This window comes from Netta rufina (genome assembly GCF_964035555.1).
Source record: "Netta rufina genome assembly, chromosome: 9".
NCBI classification, from domain to species: domain Eukaryota; kingdom Metazoa; phylum Chordata; class Aves; order Anseriformes; family Anatidae; genus Netta; species Netta rufina.
In genome coordinates this window covers 18,377,678-18,398,111 of record NC_140132.1, presented here as the reverse complement: position 1 = coordinate 18,398,111, position 20,434 = coordinate 18,377,678, and the positions used below count along the sequence as shown (strand labels likewise).

The 20,434-nt window shown below is 37.1% G+C and overlaps 1 protein-coding gene across 6 annotated transcripts in view; it reads left to right on the top strand.

The window, feature by feature from the left end:
- ATP11B (ATPase phospholipid transporting 11B (putative)) overlaps positions 1-20,434 on the top strand; it is a 61,285-nt gene that overhangs the window by 1,888 nt on the left and 38,963 nt on the right. For all 6 annotated transcript variants that reach the window (XM_084291674.1, XM_084291678.1, XM_084291673.1 and 3 more), the window contains exons 2-7: positions 11,557-11,673; positions 12,473-12,562; positions 14,677-14,757; positions 19,278-19,385; positions 19,555-19,683; positions 19,798-19,901. In XM_084291674.1, the coding sequence (XP_084147800.1) occupies positions 11,557-11,673; positions 12,473-12,562; positions 14,677-14,757; positions 19,278-19,385; positions 19,555-19,683; positions 19,798-19,901 (629 nt within the window). The remainder of the gene's footprint in view (positions 1-11,556; positions 11,674-12,472; positions 12,563-14,676; positions 14,758-19,277; positions 19,386-19,554; positions 19,684-19,797; positions 19,902-20,434) is intronic.

Genomic DNA, 20,434 nt, shown 5'->3' with positions numbered 1-20,434 from the left:
ACAGGAAAGGGTTAGTGTTGTAGAAGGAAGGCATAATAAGATGCTTGAACAAGGGTTTAAATATTGTATAAAGAAAAAAACAATAGGGAAGATACAGGTTGGCTGTTTTCCTTCCTATAAATGTCGCTGTTTGATGTTAATTCCTTGTTTGTTTCACAGCCCATTAAGTTGAAAGATGGCCTAAGATAGGTATGTTTCTTCTGAGGGGTGCTCAGACACTTCATCCCTGTGTATAGTCATTGGTTTAACATACATCACGCACGCTTCTTGCTTTATATGACTGTGATGTTTATTTTCTATTAAGAAAAGAATGTCAAAAAGCTGAGAACCTGGCGAAAGATGCTGAGAAAATGATTAATGCAAGTAGGAAGAGTGGGATGACAGAAATAGGATTGTTTGTAGTGTGGATGGCTATGGAGCTTAAGGAATACCCAGACTATTTGAATCAAAGGATGGCAAAATCTGTCTGACTTATTTCTCATGAAGAGAGAAGAATGTGTGGGATTGGATTTCTTTAGAGCGTGTATTTCTACCTGCATTAGATGTGGCAACAGGATTTGAAAAGAGTTCTTTCCATATGGGAGGATCGGAACCAAGCGTGTATGTGGGAGTCATCTAAGTTGGATGTTGTAGTAACACAAAAGAAAAACGTTGGTGGGAAGAAGCACTGGAAAGTAGCAAGACACTGGTATTTTGCTGAAGGTGGTTTTAGGTAGTTATTAAGTACTCTCTGTATGAAACCAATGAATCTTTTGCAACTTCTTGTTTAAGAGGACAGTATTTCATATACTAATTAACGAAATGGTCCTGAATAGCTGTGTGCTTGAAAACTTGTGTTCTCGTGAGTTGTAAAAGGGGGCAGGGAAAATGAAGCAGGTAGTCTTAGAAGTAAGTAATGAGAGGATCTAGTATGCAATTCAAATTATTTCAGCTATGTTCTTTAAATGTACTTCAGTCTGGGAAGATGTATGCATGCCTGTATTGCTACATAAGGGAGTGACTGTACCTCTGAGAACAGGAGATGTGCTGGGAATGTAAGACTCTTCATCTTCATTATTGTATTACCAGTCTGAAACAGTTTTCTGAGGTTGTATTTGTCCTTCTAGTGATTTGCTGTATAACGAAGCTTGGTGGCAGTAATACTATCACTCAGTCTTCGATGCCTGTGTGGGTCTCGCTTACAAATTTTCAGGATTTTTGGTAGCTTCACCATTAGTCTGCTCTGTTTCTTCAGTAACAATTAACTACCCACCACCACCCACAGATTACCAGGTTTTGTTCATCTATTGTCATCCCATAGTAAGTAAAATATCTAGTAAGCCATTAACAATGTACTACTTTATAACTAATATAACATTATATTACAATATCACTATCTAGTTGAGTTGGAAGTACTTAGGTTTTAATCATTAAAATGTAGAAATAAATGCAGTATAATTAATTGTTTTAGAAAAAGAGTAAAATGTCCGGATGCATTTGAAAGATGAGCTTTAGGCAGGAAAGATGCGTGAGTTCCAGCTGTGTTACCTTGAGACCTCAGGCAGACAGTGGGCATGTGGATTTGCTGCGGGTTGCATAACACGACAGGCACAGCCAACTCCGCTTGGAAAAAGCAGCCAAGTAAACAGCAGTTGATAGGAAGCATTGTTAATATTCAGGAATAGGACATTTTTTCTTGCTTTTCCAAATCTGATACGTTAGACTACATTGCAGCTCTGTGTACAGCAAAGCATTATTGCAGTTTCCTCAGTCAAGTTTCTGTAGTGCTGGTGCAAAACAGAAGTAGCAAGAGGTGGCTGTAACGCTCAGTGACTTTCTGTACCACTTTGTTGGATAGATTTACGGCACTGTCTGGGCTGTGTAAATGTCCTGGCGGTGTGCATGGAGTGTAAGGGCTGTTGCAGTGGCATCAACAGAAGGTGATGACAATTTTAATTGTTTGGCAAGGAGGTTTCCAAAAGTTGCGATAGAACAGTCATGTGTGTATGAACCTAGCTGCGTGATTTTGATCTGTTAGTCATGTTAAGTGCGCAAGGGTCTATGGATTTCCCTTCTAGTTGCTATTCTGTGGAGTTTGAGCCTCTTGATAAATTATGGACGAGCACGATGATGTGCAAAAGACATTGCATGAGGAGAAACCTGAGGTGCCTGCACAGTTCCCCTTCTGTAAAGGGCAGTGCAAGAGAAGCAGGCTTCTGCTGTGTTTGGCAGAGTGTTTTCTTCTGCGATTTGTGAGCCTGAATGCTGTTGTGCACTGGCAGCATTCACAGTATGCATTCAGGCAAATGCCGCTTTGATATTCGACAAGAAGTCAAAGACAAAATATGGGTTAATTCCATAGGATAAGCACCTTTTAACCGGAAAATGTAGTTACCAGGCTTTTATTTCAAGGCTTACTGGAGGATTCCAGTTGGAAGGGGCCTCAGGAGGTGATCTGGTCCAAAAGCTCTGCCCAGCCTGCACTGAGAGACAATCGCAGGGAACATTTCCATCTGTTTTGTGTTGGTTGCCTTTTGTTTGTGTTTGTTTTGGTCTTGTTTCATTTTGTTTGTCCCCTAAGGACGATATCAATAGGAGCTTTCTTGTTCATCTCCTAGATAGGCTCTAATGAAAACTTCCTTTTACTGGTAAGGGACATGTCCTTGAATAGACTAGCGCTAGAGGCCTGTATGTCTGGGACTTTTTTTCCCTGTTCCTTCCAGATATTAGGATCCGTTAAGGTGTTCTGAGAGAAGCAGATGGTGTTCCGCAATAACTTGCGGTTATCTGCATTCTGCATGAGATGGACAGCACTTGGTCTCGGTTCTGTGCTGATATGTGTATTATTGTAGATTAATCGTTTTAAGTAATTTAAGGAATTGAACCAAAGAAGGTGTTTGAGTGTGGGGTGGGTTTTGTTTGTTTGTTTGTTTTTGTTTGATTGATTTGTTTGTTTGATTTTTGTTTGTTTTCAGAATTGCTTGTGGTTTTTGACATTTTTTTTTTTTTACAACTCCACAGCAATTATAGACTATAAAAATAATAATAAAAAAATAATGTGCGTATATTTAATTGAAAGTATTGGGACTTGTGCTCTTCACTGGTGAGCTGTTTTTTCCTTATGGTGTTGTTGTGTCCTCTGTTGTCATGACTGCATTTGCCACTATTTCACAGGGGAAAAGGTATCTACAACATACCACTAAAAAAATCCTTTAATTTCTAGCATGAAGTCTTGTAAGCCAGCAGTTAAAAGCTACAACAAAATAGATCTGACAAAATGCCTCTGTGAATGCAAGGTCATCTCTTCCAGCAAAACACAGGTGACATATTTGCTGCTAGACTTTTTTTTATATACAAATCCCTTTTCAACTTCCTACTGTTTAAAAGAAAAAAAGAATAACACAACCAAACAGAACAGCAATAGTACAGATGGTGGTAGAAAAGATGGAAAGTAGGACCAACAGCTACACCATGATTTAAGAAATCTTGCAATTACTTGGCCTCCCACGTACTGTGCCATAAGAGGATTTTTTCTTCTTGTTTACTTTGAGAATAAAAATAAGCATGGGAAAGGAGCACTTCCCTTCAAATGGGAAAGGAGAGGTAATGATACAGACAACAGGAAGCTGTTTGTTTGCATTCTGAAATATTTTTACCTGGAAAAGTTTTAAATGTTATATACCAAAGAGTATTTTTTGTCATACGTTGTTACATTTTGTTTTTGCTCCTTTATTATCCCCCATGCACCTTTTTGTTCTAGTTTTGCATGTAGCTGTGCTGACCTTTGCAGATATTCAAATGTCTGTTTGGAAAAATAATTGTGGCAAAATACAAAGGAAGCTTATGATTTAGCAGGCTTTAGGGATAAAGTTGTTTGCAGGCATGTCTGAGAGCAGTACATTAAACTGATACTTAGGTCATAAATCATATTTGAAAAGGAATTAAAACTCAAAATGGTATTTGATAAAAGGAATGGAGGAGACTCAAATCTGTAATGCTTACAGAGCAGACTTTATCAAAGCATGTTAAAAGGAAGAGCTAGACAGTTCTACCTATGGACTAAATTCTCTTCCCATGAAATGCGGTGAGCAGCAACTGTCAGAGCAATTGTCAGGACAATTTTGACACACATTTTGAAGAAGCCTTAAGGTTTGTTATCTAGAGGCAGTTTTTTTGGGAAGAATTTTCATGTTTTTTTCATATTGAAGGAAAATAGGAATTGGACTTACAGTGCAGGAGCTGACAAGCGTAAGTAACTATTGCCTACTGGCACTCATCTGAATATTGAACAGGGTCCTTTCCGATATGTGGGATAGTGGTTGCACGAGTAGCCCAGAACAGGAACCCTTCCTGCTTCTAAAACATAGTTTTGTCAGTGGCTCTTCAAAACAGTGGGTAACCAGCATTTCTTTTTAAGATAATAGTGCTCGTACTGTCCAAACAAGTGAAGAGATCTGGGATTCTTCTGTATTTGTCCTGTCATGGAATTGACCGATATACTTTTTGTATATTTATATAGCTGCAAGATTGAAACTGCAATCTAATTTTAGGTGAAAAATGAAGTTTACAAACTGACACACGGTTGAATGTCTTGTTTAATAAGAGGAACTTTTTTCCTTGCCTTTCAATATTAAATGACTTGAATGAATCCGGTTACTGTAAAGAAAAAATATGATTTCATTTATTATTTTTTAAAGATACTATGGTTATTCAAGGTATATTAAGGGTTTTTGTGTTGAATGTTTCATTTACTGTAGTGGTTCTATATCTGTTAGCGTGATTTAGTTTGCTGGCTAACTGCTATTTCTGTGTGATGGAGTATTGCAGAGTTGTAGCTCTTTGTGTGTTCCAAGCACTTAATATATTTTAATCTGTATCCTTAAAAGCAGCTTGAGTCAATTGAGTTCTGAGAGCTCAATTGTCTCTTTATTTTTATTACTATTATTTATTCTTTTAATAAAATAAGATGCCCTGTAGTAGCCTTTTATGGGTATCCAAACACCCTTCATGTTAGGAAGTCTTGCCTACTATCATTTGTATGCGTCTGGATAGACAATAATATTGTGAATGAGTATAACAAATTGCTTTAGCCCGCAGAATAAATCAGTGTTATTTCTGAAATTAAAATTGTGTAGTTGGAGCTTCAAAGGCATCTTCATTTCCACATCTTCAGAACAATGGGCTGCTTTGGGAATCATGGCAAAAGACCAAAGGTTTTGGACCACAGGTACCACCAAGCCTCAACTTCTCTCAGACCTCTGACCACTGTAATGCAATTTTTGTTTGGTTGGTTGGCTGGTTAAAAATAAGTAGAGGGCCCTGAATAGCCTTGCAAAGTAGTTTGGAAACCACTGACCATTTCCTTGAGATCGAGACTTGCTTCTTAAAATGGAAATAGTTGCTAAATTTCTTTCTCTTTTAAATGCACTTCTATTGTAAAGTCTCTTGTTTTGTCATCTCTGGTACAGATTGCCTTGCCTTGTGTATGTTTGATTCTTGCCAGAAGTCTCTGCAACCATTTTCCTCTCCTTTACTGATTTCCGAATTCATTGCTTGTTAATAGCACCTTTTCCTCTCTGCAACAATATGGATGAGCCTTTTTTTTTTTTTTAAACATGCCACTCAGTCCAAGTAGCACAGGATGTGCAATTAAAGGATATTGGTAGAGTTGGATGTGTGACACCCCACAAATACAGATGGGGGGAGAGAGGGGTATTAATGACAGAGGAACACTAGTTTGTTTTCATTTTTTAACTCTGTGAAAGGAATGTTTCTTGCTCCATGATATCTCAGCAAGAATGTTTCTTGCTTTCATTTCTTGTTTCCTCCATTGTTTTCACAACATAATGTAGCCTGGGTATAGATATTTTATGAAGTTACAAAAGGAGTTGTTATCAGGTATGCTAAACAACTGTAGACATCGTAAGCAGGAAGAGGAAGTGGCATGAGTGGTGCATGACTTTTAAGACTCTTTTCTGTCTTTTTTGGAGTAGTATTCAGCAGAGTAGGAACAAATTGCATGGGACTACATAAACCTCAGGGTGCTTCAGCTGGTTCACTACTTCTGTTGTTCAAGCAGTGTTTAAAATTGCCGTGAGAGGCTGTTCCTTCCTTCATGCTAGCCTTTGCTCCGACAAATTTGGTTTGACTACTGCCCAGCTGTATGACTGAAAGAATTGTTGGCTTACTGTTTCGAGTATAAATTTACACAGACTTCTGAAAATGTGCATGGAGTGTGAATAGATCATATTATCTGACAAAGGTAAATTATTCTGTGTATATTAAAAAAAAAAAAAAATCCAAAGCAAGAAAACCCATTTCCTCAAAGCACCTTTAATCAAACTCTATCTTGGCAGCAGTGTAATAAAAAGCTTTTGGGCTGCCTGCCAGGAAATGTCGTGGGTTTTCTGCAGCCATGGTTATTCAGTCACCTTCCTAGGGAAAAGGCTTCCTGAGACAGACTTTTGTGATGTTTATTAGTACTATTAACTAGCACGGGGTGTCCAAAGGGCATCTGGGGAAGCTACTAATTTCCTTATCAGTGTTCAGCGTGGTTTCTGAAAGGAGGAAGATCCTCCAACTGAGACTTCCTTCTTTCAAGTGGAACCTTTTCAACCCTTTCACTGAAAACTGGTTATGTAGTAGTTTTGGCAAATATAGTTTTTCTCTTCTTGCTGTAAAGGATGTGAATGATCAAAAAACACAAGGAGATTATGTTAATATACTAGCTGTAGATGAATCATTAGCAAAAATTGCTTGTCAGGTGACTTGTAACTATCAATGCATATATTGCAGAGCTTGAAACAGCAATTGATTTATTTTATGTTGGTCTCTTCTGTCACTAATCCAAGCTGAAGGATCTGTAGTTTTCTGCCAGGGACGGTGTAAAGGCATGCTGTCCTAAGCTAGGCTTTTATAATTGTGATATTTAAGAAATAAGTGTGCACTAGAGTATATTTTACCAAGTTGGCTGAGAAAGGTTTTGTTTTTTAACTTTGCTTATGCTTGCAGGTGTTGGGATGGCAGAGTTCTTTCTCATAGTGCTTCTTCTCATTTGCTTACTCTACTTGTTTCTGCAGTTACTTAATTTCTTGTTTATGCTACTAATGCTTCAGCAGCAGCAATATAAAACTCTTCTTCCACACTGCACCTTTATATCGTACCAGCCAAGCTATTGGCATGACCATGCAATTGATTGTTTTAGGGGATCGATCCATTTAAAACAAAAACAAAAAACAATTGGGAACATGGTGGGTTTTCAGTTGGGTCAGTTTTTCAGTCCTTTTTTTACCATACGGCTGCACAATGGGAAGGTGGAGTCGAGATGCAGGGAGCAGGGGGGAGGCGGCTATCAGAGCCTGTTTCTTTCATCAAAGAAATAGGATGAAATCACAGTCAGAAATTTACCCTCAGTTTCCAAGGATGTTTTCTATGCTTTAAAGGTGCTTAATTTATTACTCAGAGGATGCCTTTGTCTAACTTATAGAACACTGAGAAAATCACTACTGAAGTATTCAGTAAGAATGCCTTTGACTTTGGTTAGAGACATTGCAAATTTATATATATTTTTTAAAAAGGCATGAATCACATTTTTCCTCTTTTTCTAAAAAAAGATTTTGGGTTTCTGCTTTGTAAATCAGCTTGACTCAGACATCTTTGTGTTATATGTAAGTTATGTTCATTTAAGTTATTTTCAAAAACCAAATATGTCAAGCTTATCTGGGTGCAAGATTTCTATTAGGCTGGTGTGTACTGAAGATTAAATATGAGAGCTGTATTCCAGTGGTAGATAATGCTTAGTGTAAGTTTACTTTAATTAAAAAAATAAAAAATAAAAAAAGCTGAGTGGCTCAACGTCAACCAATAAATCTAGATTTAAGCTGCAACGTGAAGGGGAGGATGAGTCAAATACATTTTTGTTTTTATTTTAAATTCAATCTTATGGTCAATTGATTTTTTTAAAAAGTTTTTATTACAGATTTCTGTAATACACCTGATTAAGAAGCCTTAAACATCATGTTTTGTAATAAACTATGTTTTATTTATTACAAAGTCAGTGGTCTGTGCCCTTGAGTAGAAATCACTTCACTAAATAAATGCAGGAAAAGTAACTTCTATTGGAAAGATATCAGTGACAGCTATGATTTTTTATTTTATATTCAAGACTCAAAACTTGATTTAAGGATTTCCTGCTCATACTATTTAGCTGCAGAAATCCTTTGACAAGGGCATGCTACCCTAGTTTTTGAAGCTGAGCTTAATAATGTTATTAGAAAGAGAGAAAGAAGCTTCTTATAAGTGAAATTAGGAAGCTGGGCTTTCTGCATCTCCTTGCTGGCTTGCATACAGATACTACCCCCAGATCCCTTTGAAGGACAGGTCAGTTTTGTGGCAGGAGCAGGATCTGTGGCAAGCCACATAGTAATAGAAAAGTTACAGGAATTTCACTTCTTGAACAATTAAATTCTGCGTAGAAGTTGAATTTTCTTTGAAGAGATGTATAATTAAAATTTCTCTGGAAGAGAAATTCTCACTAGATAATTACATAATGAGCGGGTTGTTGGATCAGTAATTTCAAATCATTTTTCATAGTTATAGAAATTAGGAAATCCGTGTTCTCTTTCCAGCTCTGACACTTGTTTCCTGCTGTGGCTGTGGTCGAGCCACTAAGGTTGTCGTGGGTGCGTCCTTTTCCAGCCATAGCTCTGGCACCTGAAGAGGTTCCTGACCTCAGCCTGCCTTGCTTCTGCATTGTCAGCGCAATAGCTCTGATTGAGCAGCTCTTGCTCTGTGATAAGCGTCAACAAAACAGAGTTAGACCTGTGCGAAGTGCAGTTGCAAAACTCATATGGCTTGAGATTTTGATTTGGAAAATATGTTCCTCACTTTGAACCAGGTTACTTCAAGCAAACATATCTCTGAGAAAATTGCTCCTGAAGTGAGGCTTGAGTTGTTTTGAGGTCCTTACTCTTCAGAGTAAAAATGTCAGAAAATACATCAACCTTCAGGTGCTCAGATAGTGGCCTACAAGGAGTGTATAAATACCATGGAAAATTCAGCGATACCCAGGTCACTCTGAAATTTTTCATTTGTTCTAATAACTTTAACTAGCACAGAGGTTACCGTTTATCACCATCAGAAGACTGCCTGTTGGTTTGCTTTCCTCTTTCTGTTTTTCCCATGCTTCACATTTGTCTGTTCTGAAATGCATATTTTCTTTGCAGGCTGTAGAATATGACTTTCCAAAGTGAGAATATCTGGCATTTTGTGAGTGCCAGACATTTTCTGAGATAGGAGAGAAGCTGTGTGCCTAGTCCTGATTAAGCACAGCTTTTTTTCTTACTTGTAAAACAATTTTATTGTGGCATCTTCTGTATTGATTTAGAAATAATGTCACTAAAGTCATATCCAAACTGTTTCTGCTACATTGTTCTCTCAAATTTTATGTCAGCATTCAACACATACTTTTTTATTTTGCTTTCGTGTTTATATTCATTTTCTCAAAGTTGTGAACAGCTCCTTCCTTTTCTTTTTGGCATCCTGTATACTTTTCCAGTTCTTTCCCATATCTACTCTTTTGTTTTCCTGCCATGCTCTTATCTTTAAACAAGAGCGTGTGACTAGAGTAGCCTTCCACTGCTTGTCATGTAAACTTTATTCTCCTTCAAATCCCTTTGCAAAAATCTCCCTTCCTTTCTTCCTCCGTTCTTACTTCTGGACCTTTCTGAAGCTGAATGTCTCAGTATTAATAGTGACAGATACACTAATTGCATGTTTGAAAGGATTTTCTAATTATTCCTTTACTTTAAAATGACACCATCGTAAAAGTGAACATAGCTCATGTCCTATGTTAGTAGACTTCAGGGGTTAAAGAAAATTCTTGGTTATGCTGATCATTTTATATGTAGTTCAATTTGCTCAATCTTCATCACCCTCCATAGTTAATTGGTGCAGAAGTGTCTTGTGTTGGATACTCTGAAATACCAGGTTTTGTTTGAAATGAAACAAGGTCTGGGCTTGGTTTCGCAGGTGGAGCAATGCAAGTGCAAAGGTTCCTCACTTTCAGCACTGAAACTTGTAATGCCCTTTCCACATGTTCAATCACTTGTCCTTTCACTTGCCAGGGAAGAACAAGGGAACTCTGTAGATGGCACAAATCATATTTGTCAGTCCAAAGATAAGTAGTGGCTGACTCGCGTGCTGAAATTCATGACTTCCCACACAGTCAGTGGAGGGAACAGCTTCACAGTAACAAGTTTAATTGCTAGTTTGCAACACACCTCAAAGCTTTATATTTTTTATTTTAGTTGCTTTCTTGGCCTGTTATCTGAATTACGTTGTACTGTCTGTCTTGTCTTTCACCATCACCTGCTTCTCCAGGTAAGAGCTGGAGAAGGCTCTGAGTCATGGAGCCCCAGGGCAGGTTTGAGTAAAGATAGGCTGGAGCGACCTAGATGTAAGCCCTTATGTTACGGAGACATTGCAGCTTTCTCCCATGACTTATTTTGGGCTTTAATTACTCCTTTCCATCAGAAGGGAAAAAACAATGGTTTCCTAATAAGTTTCTGTACCTGAAGTAAGAAGGCAACTTAAGGCTGCTTCTATTCTTCCTTGTCCTTCAGATAACTCCTCTTCCCAGTGGAAGTCGTCTATATATTGGAAGATGTGCTAGCGTATCCTGAGCTTCCTCTGCTGTAGCATAGCTGGCCCTAATTGTTGGCTCTTCGCTTGTTAGGTTGTTAGCCTTGTGTTGTACATCATGTTTTCAGGTATAGGTCACGTTGCACTATGCGCCATGTTTCAATTTAATGTGTATTCTCCTTCAGCTCACATAGGCAAATGATGAAAATACTGAACACTAGCCCTAAAACAGGGCTTTGGTTCCAAGAGACCTCACTGAGGTCTCCCGTTTTGACAGAAAGGTATTGTGCAGTATTTCTGAGTATACTTTATTTTAATGTGTTTGCTTGCACCGTTGCTAACGTATGAATTGGTGCTAGAGTTGATTTTGAGGCTAGACAGACTGCTGGTTCTTGGAGATTGGATTTCTTTGGGAAAAATACTGTTGTCTGGTCAGATGTATGTATTTTTTTGATCTGGTGAGAACCTTTACAAAATCCAGTTATTGAAGCATAGTAATATGACTTGTTTGTTTTGACCTTTTATTTCTTGTGTTCTGTTGGGTTTATTATGAGCACAGCCATGAAGATTTTTGTAACTTACATGTTTTCATCTCCGCTTCTGCTGCTTTTCTCCTTTAAGCTTTCTCAAGGCTTATGATTTTTTTTTCTTCTTCCAGAATGAATACACAACCTCAAAATTGAGATTTTTTAAAAACCATTTTTTGAAAATTCTCTGGACGTAGCAGACTTGAATTTATGAATTAATTTTCTTTCCCATTCAAAGCCACTATAGTAAAGCTGCTGCTTGACACTTGGCTATCATTTTTGAGAATAAAGTTAGCAGATTTTTTTTAAAATAACCATTAAAAATATTTTTTAAAATAACCCTATAGTTAATAAAGTAGTTGTTCTTGATGATGATCATCATCATTATTATTATTATTTTGTGTTTTAGGGTTTTGACCCACCACATCAAAGCGATACACGAACTATTTATATAGCAAATCGTTTTCCCCAGCATGGCCATTATGTTCCTCAGAAATTTGCAGACAACAGAATCATATCATCCAAGGTAAGGGAAAATACTTGATACATGAGAAATTGCATAGCAAATGTGCATGTTTGTATTATGTCCAATGGTGCATATACAATCTTCAAAATGAAACAAGCACTTTTTTTTTTTTTGAGGAAAAACCTATGTTATCTCCTACCTTCTATGTTGTTTTTCTCCTACTCTCATCCCATCCCTTGCTCCTCAGCACCTAAATATAGAGTGATGAAGCATTTCAGTCAGACCTTCTGAAGGAAAGTAGGCTTTAAGCTAGCGTTGCCCATGTCTGAATGTGATTTTAAAGGAAGGGTGAAGCTAATTGCTGGGATTTATAAAACAGATGAATTATAAGCAAGGAATTGCAATTGCAGATTGCAATTGCAAGACCTCCTCGTGTGGTCTTGGGTTGGAATCAGCAGAATTTGTGGTGGGGTTGTTTTGTCACTGGAGTATAGGACAGAAAGTTATAGCTGCAAGAATGAAATTATTCTCTGATACCCTGGCTGCAAGAAGCCAAATGACTCCAGGTGCTCCTATGCAAGTTGACAGGAGAACAATTAAAAATTTGATTGTAAAGGCAGTGCAGTTGGTACTGACGCTTTCCTGGTAGCTGCACTTCACCCACTCATCCTTGCTTGCACGCCCACGAGATTAAATACAGCTGTTCTGTGTGGGAGAAGGGCAAGACCAGAATGAGGTTTGGGGAGGGGAGATAGAAAATGAGAAATTAATAGAGTTTGATGGGAGAAAAAGTGAATTTCACTGAAAAACTGTTCAATGTGTTGTAACTACTATTCTCTCTCTTTTTTTCCCCCTTCAGTATACAGTGTGGAATTTTGTTCCAAAAAACTTATTTGAGCAGTTCAGAAGAGTAGCCAACTTTTATTTTCTGATCATATTTTTGGTTCAGGTAAGTGGATAATACTGAGACTTAGTATAGCTGTAGAAATTAAGCTGGAAATTGCAATTTGTGTAGTGAATTCTGCCACTGATTTTCTGTTTTATGAATTTAACTTCTGCTTACATAATCTGTAAGTGCTATATAGTTCTAACTTAGTTTAAGAGAACACATTGCCCATTCTGTCTTAATATTTAGGAATATTGCTTTTGTTCTTACTATTGTGTTGCCTCAGACTGTTTAGTGTATCATAGCACATGGAAGATGGGAGCATGCTGGAGATGTAACAGAAGTGCTACTTACTGTTACCATGGATGGTGTTGTGTTTTTAAAGCTTTTATTTCTTCCTAATGCAAATTTACCTATTTAATTCAATTTTAGTCACATTTCTTTCAATTGTTAGTTTAGATTGAAATAATATGTAAATGCAATGCACGTGAACAAATATGGATCTAAAGACAGAACTTCTCTTCAGTGTAATCATGTTCTTCTCTCAATTCATGACTCAAGTGAATTTGTATGGGGGATGTCTTGTATGTATGCCTGTGTCCTTGGAAACCTAATAGGAAAAAAGCTGTAGTCAATTTTGTTACTCTTTGTTTTTCTTCTGTTGAATTGAATTTTGCTTTTATTCAAATCCCATCTGGAATTTCATTATTAAATATATGTATTTTTTTCTTCTTACAAGGCAGATGTGCCTTTAAAAATTTATCATATGACAGAGTAGATTCCATGATGAATCTCTTGTGACCAAGATGCAGTGTCTGTTATTACCATTTTATTCCACTGGGGATAATAGGGCTGTGGCAAGTTATTATTGTGTGATTAAATGTATAGCACAATCCAGTCCACGTTGTCCATGTCACATATGCATGCCAGAAACATGGTGGCAGACTGCATTTTGTTTGTGTGATGCTCCACACCAGGTATATGATGGATACACGTCCATCCGTGCAGGAGGCAAAGGTTCATGGTGTTCTGGTGAAATGAGCAGGCTGCCATGCTGATTCCACCGGCAGAAATCTTGCTCCACTTTAACGTATGGGCCTCTCTTGAGAAAGGAGGAGATATTGTAGATGGCAGAAATGCCATGGTTAGGCCTTTGCAGCCAGAAATAAGGTGTTTTTGGTATGGATTGTCTTGGACAACATTCTGCCAAGCTGAAATTACAATGCTGCAGTTGAAGAACACACAATATTGCAAGCAAAGTCTGACTTTTGTTGTGTTTTCTAAATTGTCTACATGTCAGTGGGAAAAAGGTAGATCACGCATGTGTTGTAACATGTTATGTTTTCTGTATGAGGTTCTTGGCTCTTAACAGAGTAAGCTTCATGTGTAATTTCTTTTTTTCTTCTTTAATGGTTCTCAAAGCAATGCCATAAGTCTCAGGTAAAGTGAACCAAATCAGTGTCCATGATTTTGAATAGCTCTCTCATGTATATTTTCAGCACTTGACTGTGTTGTCTTTTTCCTGCAGCAGGAGAGATCCACCAACATCCCACTCCCTCCCACACATACATACAGCATTTTAGTGTACACACTGCACTTTTGGCATGACAGCAATGGCAGCACAAATTGTAAAATGTGCATGTTGGAGAAATATGAAAGGAGCAGTCTAAGAAAGGGGGTTTCCTTAATAACTGAACTGTTGGAAATGGCTGTTTGTTAACATTCATCTTCACTTCTAAAGTGATGGTTGTTATACTGTATGGTGCTGTTGAGCAGTTGTTTGTATAGAGTATTGAAAGAGCTTTGCAAAATGTAATTTCATTGATTTGTAATACTTTTAAATTTATTTTTGTAGGGTGAAAACACCTTTTAGTAATAAGTTTTAAAATTGGCACATTCATTAGAAGCGTGATTGTCTGTTCTATGTCCCAGAACCTTTGTAGCATTATCGACATCTATTTAGGTGTCAGGAACTGAATTTTGCTCCACAAATACTGGAGAATGTGCAGTAAAATTCCTCACAGCTTCTAATTTAGAAAACATCTTTCATGTTGTTTCACTGGTTTTGTTGGTTTTTGTTGTTGTTTCTTTTTTTTTTTTTTGGGGGGGGGGGAGTGTTGGAAAGTAAAACTGTAAAATCAAATTTGGGCTAATTTTCACGTTTTCTTCTCTTTTAGCTCATGATAGATACCCCTACCAGTCCTATTACCAGTGGATTGCCATTATTCTTTGTCATAACTGTGACAGCCATAAAGCAGGTAAAGGGGAAAAGATCTTGTAGCAGGAATCTTGTAGTTAAGTAAGTTAGCCAAGTCTGACCAAGGTAATGTTTAGAAACAAAAAATAAAGTGACATCTTCAGAAACAGTTTGTGTATTTAATGCTCCTTGTTAGACACTTGATCGTTTTACTTAGTTGTCAAGCACTTGGTGACTCACCACAGTACCCTCAAATGGACAGTGAATGACTGTCAGACAGCGTTTTTGTCTCAGCTTTACATGTCACTTCTTATAAGACCTTTTCTGAAAGCTCCTCACTTATTCCTTTGGCATACCTCGCTACATATTAAAAATAATCCCCCTACATAACACTGAGAAAGGAGCTTGGGTAGATGATGCAATGATGCAGTCCGTGTTTGTCAGTAGTTAAAAGGCAATTTTTGCCCCAGGGGGTATATTTCATGCTATGAAACATGCATTAACTATAATCCTGTACCAGGTAAAAGATCAAATTTGAGAAGCTTCTGGTTTTGTTTTCTTCTTCTTCAGTTGCATAAAACATTTTGGAGTCTTTTATAGCACTTGAAATAAGAATTTTTTTTTTTAAGTATAAGTGTAATAGGAATCTTTTTTAAGCACTGTAGTAGATCTTGCTAAGACCTATGGACCCTAGAAGGATAATGTTTAAAAAAAAAAAAAAAAAAGGTCTGTTTTCTTTAAACCCTTAAACTGAGAGGACAGAGAGAAAGAAACAAGCACATAAATAAAGCAGTGATGTGGATAGAAACTATGATCTTTTCTGCAGGCAAGTAGTTTTCAGGAACTGGCCCCTTCAAAGGGTTTGACAGCGTTGGCTGGGGAAGACATGCAGTCATAGCAACTGAAAATTAAGCAGGAGACTTTTATGGAGCTACAGCTTGAATTTCAATTTGCCTTCTGCACCAGTAAGACCCCAAACCACCCAGAAATGGGGCAAAAGTAAAAAAAAAAAAAAAAAAAAAAAAAAAAAAATAGCTCTAGCTGTCAGCCAGATAGAATGTTGTTTGGGACAGAGAGAATCTTTGGGGCTGTAGAAATCTTTGAATTACCATTCCATTTGTTGCTGTGCATTTTATATCTGTGGAGTTCCCTAACCATATTTAGTTGTTATTATCACCCCCAAGAGATGTGTTCAAGATCTGCCATCGTAAGTAGGCAATAGAAGACATCCCTTAGAGCTGTATGAACTGAAATTGAATGTACAAGTAGGATGCAAGTATTATATTTTTTAAAAGAGCTGGGCTTTTGTAAGTCTAAAATAGTAGAAGATAATCTATTGCCTTATCATCTCCTGACATCAAATCTTGCATTAGGAAATTTAAGGGTTCTACCATCAACAGCAAAGAATAAAGATTCTGGCATTCCTACTAGAAAATTCAAATCATATGAGTTGTTGAGTATTATGAGCTTTTCTGACTAAGATCTATCTGCAAGGGCTATCAGAACTACCTAAACTGATCTAATAGGTTCTTGTGTTTATTCTACCTGCTGCAAAGTAGGCAAACAGTATTCACAAGCTGTTACCTTGGAAAGGCAATTCAGTGTGCTCTTTACAACAGGCTGCCCTTGAACAAGGAAGAAATATAAATCTTCTGTTAAAATGCAGAGGGAAAGTACCCAGTGTGTTCTCCAAACTAGTTCCCATTTTCTTAAAACCATAGGTGGTATAGGAAGAAGTGTTTAGGGGAAAAAACACTTCTGAAAGCTTCAGGATGCTGGTGTGATACAAAGTTATATTGGGATAATTGTCTCCACAAAGATAAAAAGGGAAACCACAAGTATTAATTGTATCTGGGTTTGAGAAGTTTAGCAGTGAAGGGAAGAACTCTCTCAGGAGACCAGTTAACATGGTGCCCCTAGCAAACCTCGGAACTCAGATGTATTTTAATCCCAGCCAAGGAAATGGAACTTCTTCTTATCAGAAGGGCAATACCACCTAGGTCAGAAGAAGGACATAAAGACTGCAAAGTGATGCAACTCATGCTGTGTCATTTTGTTGAACTTGTTAGCTAAAGCACTTTTTTCCTCATGCCCAGATCTGAAGACGTGTACACGATCCTCAGAGAAATTAAGGGGATGGGGCAAACTAAAATAAATAAAAATAAAAGTTTGCTTTTCTTTAGTGTTTTCTAAGGAACTTTAAGGAACTTGATCTATTTTAGTAAGTTCATAAATATTTAGCAAACAGGCTGCTCAGACACATGGATGTTTACATGCTTGCCAGGTGAATGAGAAACAACTACTTTGCAGATTTTGATTAAATACGCAAATAAAATAAGAATGAAAAACCTGGTAATGTAATTTACAAGCCTGTTGTAATTTTGTCCTTGTCTCAAGTACATTGATGCTGGTATATTAGCAGGAATTAAGAATACAATCTCAGGGATTTTTATGTTTTCTGTTTGTACAGTCAAGCAACATTTCCTGTGTTCCTGCATCTTTCTTTTAATAGTATTTTTGCAACATTTGGAAGTGAGGATTAGGAACTCTCTCTTAAAAATGCCGCAGTAGGTAAATTTTGGAGGAACTTAGATGGACTATAGTAAGCTGGCTATTAAGAATTCCCTGGTGTGAGATGTCACCCTTGTGTTGCAGGTAATAGGTGTCAGATGGAGAAAGAGCTGAAATCTGTACTTTCTAAAGAAGGTAAATTTCAGTTCTTTGCCAAAAGCCCATATTGCTCAGCTGCTCAGATTTATGAGACAAATGCCCCAAGGTTACTGGATTTTAGTTAAATTCATGTTTTCTTCTGTCAGTCCCCTTTAACAAGGAGCTGTAGGTGCTGACTCCCAATCAGAATGAAAAACATAAAGAGTCTTAGGGGTTTTCAGGATTCTGATCCCCCAGTATCTCCGTAGCTGCTATTACTGCACACTTTTTAATTATTTTAAGCATTTGGCATGTACAAATTTCCATTTTTTTGAGTTTGTAGGCCTAGATAGTTCTGTATGCATTGTTCTCATTTGTGCCAGTGACAGTGTAGATCCATGAAGGTAGAAGTGCAGAACTGTATTTTAACATACGAAATTCATCAAATAGCATCCTTCCAAACTCTAGTCAAGGCTCAGAGTTCTCAAAGCTGCATCGTTATCAGTACCCTGTGTGTTAGGACATTCATACAACGTCTGTAGTGTAATAGGATGAGCTGGGCTTATGCCTGCTGTTTCAGAGGGCTCTCATCTGCCTGCAAACTTCCAGGAAAGCAGTTTTCACTCTTTTTCACATTGTATATAAATACAGAAAAACATTTTAGGAAATGTCTCTATTATTGCACGTCAGTTGTATAAGTCTTGCCAGGATTAAAGATTTTGTACCACCTCTTACATCTTCTGTGATTTTGCAATAAACTCATAAATGTTAAGGTATTGTAGAAATTGTCATGTAGTTCTTAGGGTAGTTTACAGTAGTGCTGAAGAGTCATTTGATTCTGTGTAAAAAAGTAAGTTTATGAATCAGCTGTCAGAAAATGTTTTTTTTTTTCTGTACTAAAAAAGCTTTTTCTAATTCCTAGCTGACAGCTTACGTGCTCTCCATATGAGCCTGCTTTTGTTATTTGAGTTGAATGCACACACGCACTCATCTCTTGCTTATTTGTCTTGCCTATGTTTAATGAGCGAGAGGCAGAATATAAAGCTGTTCAGTAGTATTTGCTTAAATTCTCATGTTTAAGCACTGTTCTTTCTTTTTTTTTTTTTTTTTTCCAGAAAGATACATTACAGCTGAACTGCCTACATAAACTGATCTGTTTCTTGTGCTCACTGTTGTGACTTTTCAAACGATACCTAGACTTGGGGATAAGCAATCATGCTATTGGTGATCACATTATTAGATTAATTAAGAAAAGTATTAATTTCGTAGGAAAACAGGAGAGGAAAAATACTTCTGAGTTCACATTTCTGAGCATTCCATGTGTGCATGGGATAAAGGGTGCTTAAAGAGGTGCCAAGTATGTGGTAAAGAAAAGCTCCTTAATTTCCCTATTAAAATTCAATTCTTGCAAAGGTGTGTGAATGGCATATACAAAATCAAGCAATCTTAAGATTTCGTGGTTATGCGATGGCAGTAACTATGCTTGAAAAATCGCATGGTATGTCATGAGGAAGTAATTTTAGTCTTCCTCAAATTTTACTTTGCATCTGTCTTCCAAAAGAGAGGAGGGGAGGGGATCCATAAGAGGGACTGTGAGTGACTGTTACATGTTTTGGGGTAGATTAATCCATGTAGATCTGAGTGCCTTTTTTTTTTTTTTTTTTTTTTAATCCCATCTGCAAAAATGTCTGTTTTATCAGAGCACAGAACTGTTAAGTTTCTTCGGCACTTTTGCTACTTTGCTTGCCTTTACCTGCTTGGACAAATTTAGTAGAAATCAAGTGTTTGACACTGTGGTTGACACTGAAACGAAGAGAAATTCATAACTGCATTAAGGCCACACAGCAAGCATTTTGAAGGACTTTTACTTAAAAATGATTATGCTTTATAGGTTTCTTGCTTGGAAAGTAAATTTGTATGTGTTTTCCACAGGGTTATGAAGACTGGCTACGGCATAAAGCAGACAATGAAGTAAACGGTGCTCCAGTTTATGTTGTTCGAAGTGGTGGACTTGTAAAAACTAGATCTAAAAACATTCGGGTATGTGCTTAGAGACAAATGGAAAATTGTGTTTCAGAAAAAAAGCTGAAGGTCTTGTTTCATTATTAATCATTGTGGCCTGTTTCATGATGATTCAATAATAAAGCTGAAATGAATTCTTCTCTTTTAAAACACTTCGTTTGCTTCTCATTTGTGTTCATTTCATTAGGTGGGGGACATTGTGAGAGTAGCCAAAGATGAGACTTTTCCTGTTGATCTGGTGCTTCTATCTTCTGATCGAGTGGACGGTTCATGCCATGTTACTACAGCAAGTTTGGATGGAGAGACAAATCTTAAGGTCTGAGTTACTAATATGAAATAGAATGTAGTTAGTGAAGTCGTTTTTATTGCAGCCTGGTGGATACCCCCCTCTGATTTCTGTATAATAAAGTTAATGGATGCTCTTTTACAGACACATGTTGCAGTCCCAGAAACAGCAGTGTTGCAGTCTGTTGCCAACCTGGACAAACTTGTAGCTGTTATAGAATGTCAGCAGCCAGAAGCAGATCTATACAGGTACCACTTATTTTGGACTCCTTGCAAAATATTTGTTAATGAAGTGTTTATTATTAGGAATTATATGGATTTGGGTGGGATTAAAATAGCTTCAGACATCTGCTTATGTTTCAAGTTTTAATAATGAATGTAAGCATTTATACCTATGTATTTACTGCAAATTGCAAGTGACAAGCTAAATATGAGTATTTCAATACAAAATCAGAATGTATAGCAGAATGTTTAACTTTATATTTTAATCATAATGCTTACATTCTTTTCTCTTCTAACCAGTAAACTTCTGAAATTCCATTTAAAAAAAAAAAAAAAAAAAAAAAAGTAGCCAGTGAACTGTTTGAAGAAAGTAAGTTCTGTATGATTCTGCCAGGAGATTTCAGTCCTATGTAGCACGCTTGTTCATATGAAATTTTGTGTCCATATGTTGGTCACATTTATTTTGCTTATGCTCAAAAAAAGATTTGAACTCTACTCACCAGTCTTGTTGATAAAGACTGATTGTTTTGTATTTGAGAAATTTTAGTGACATCTTTTTT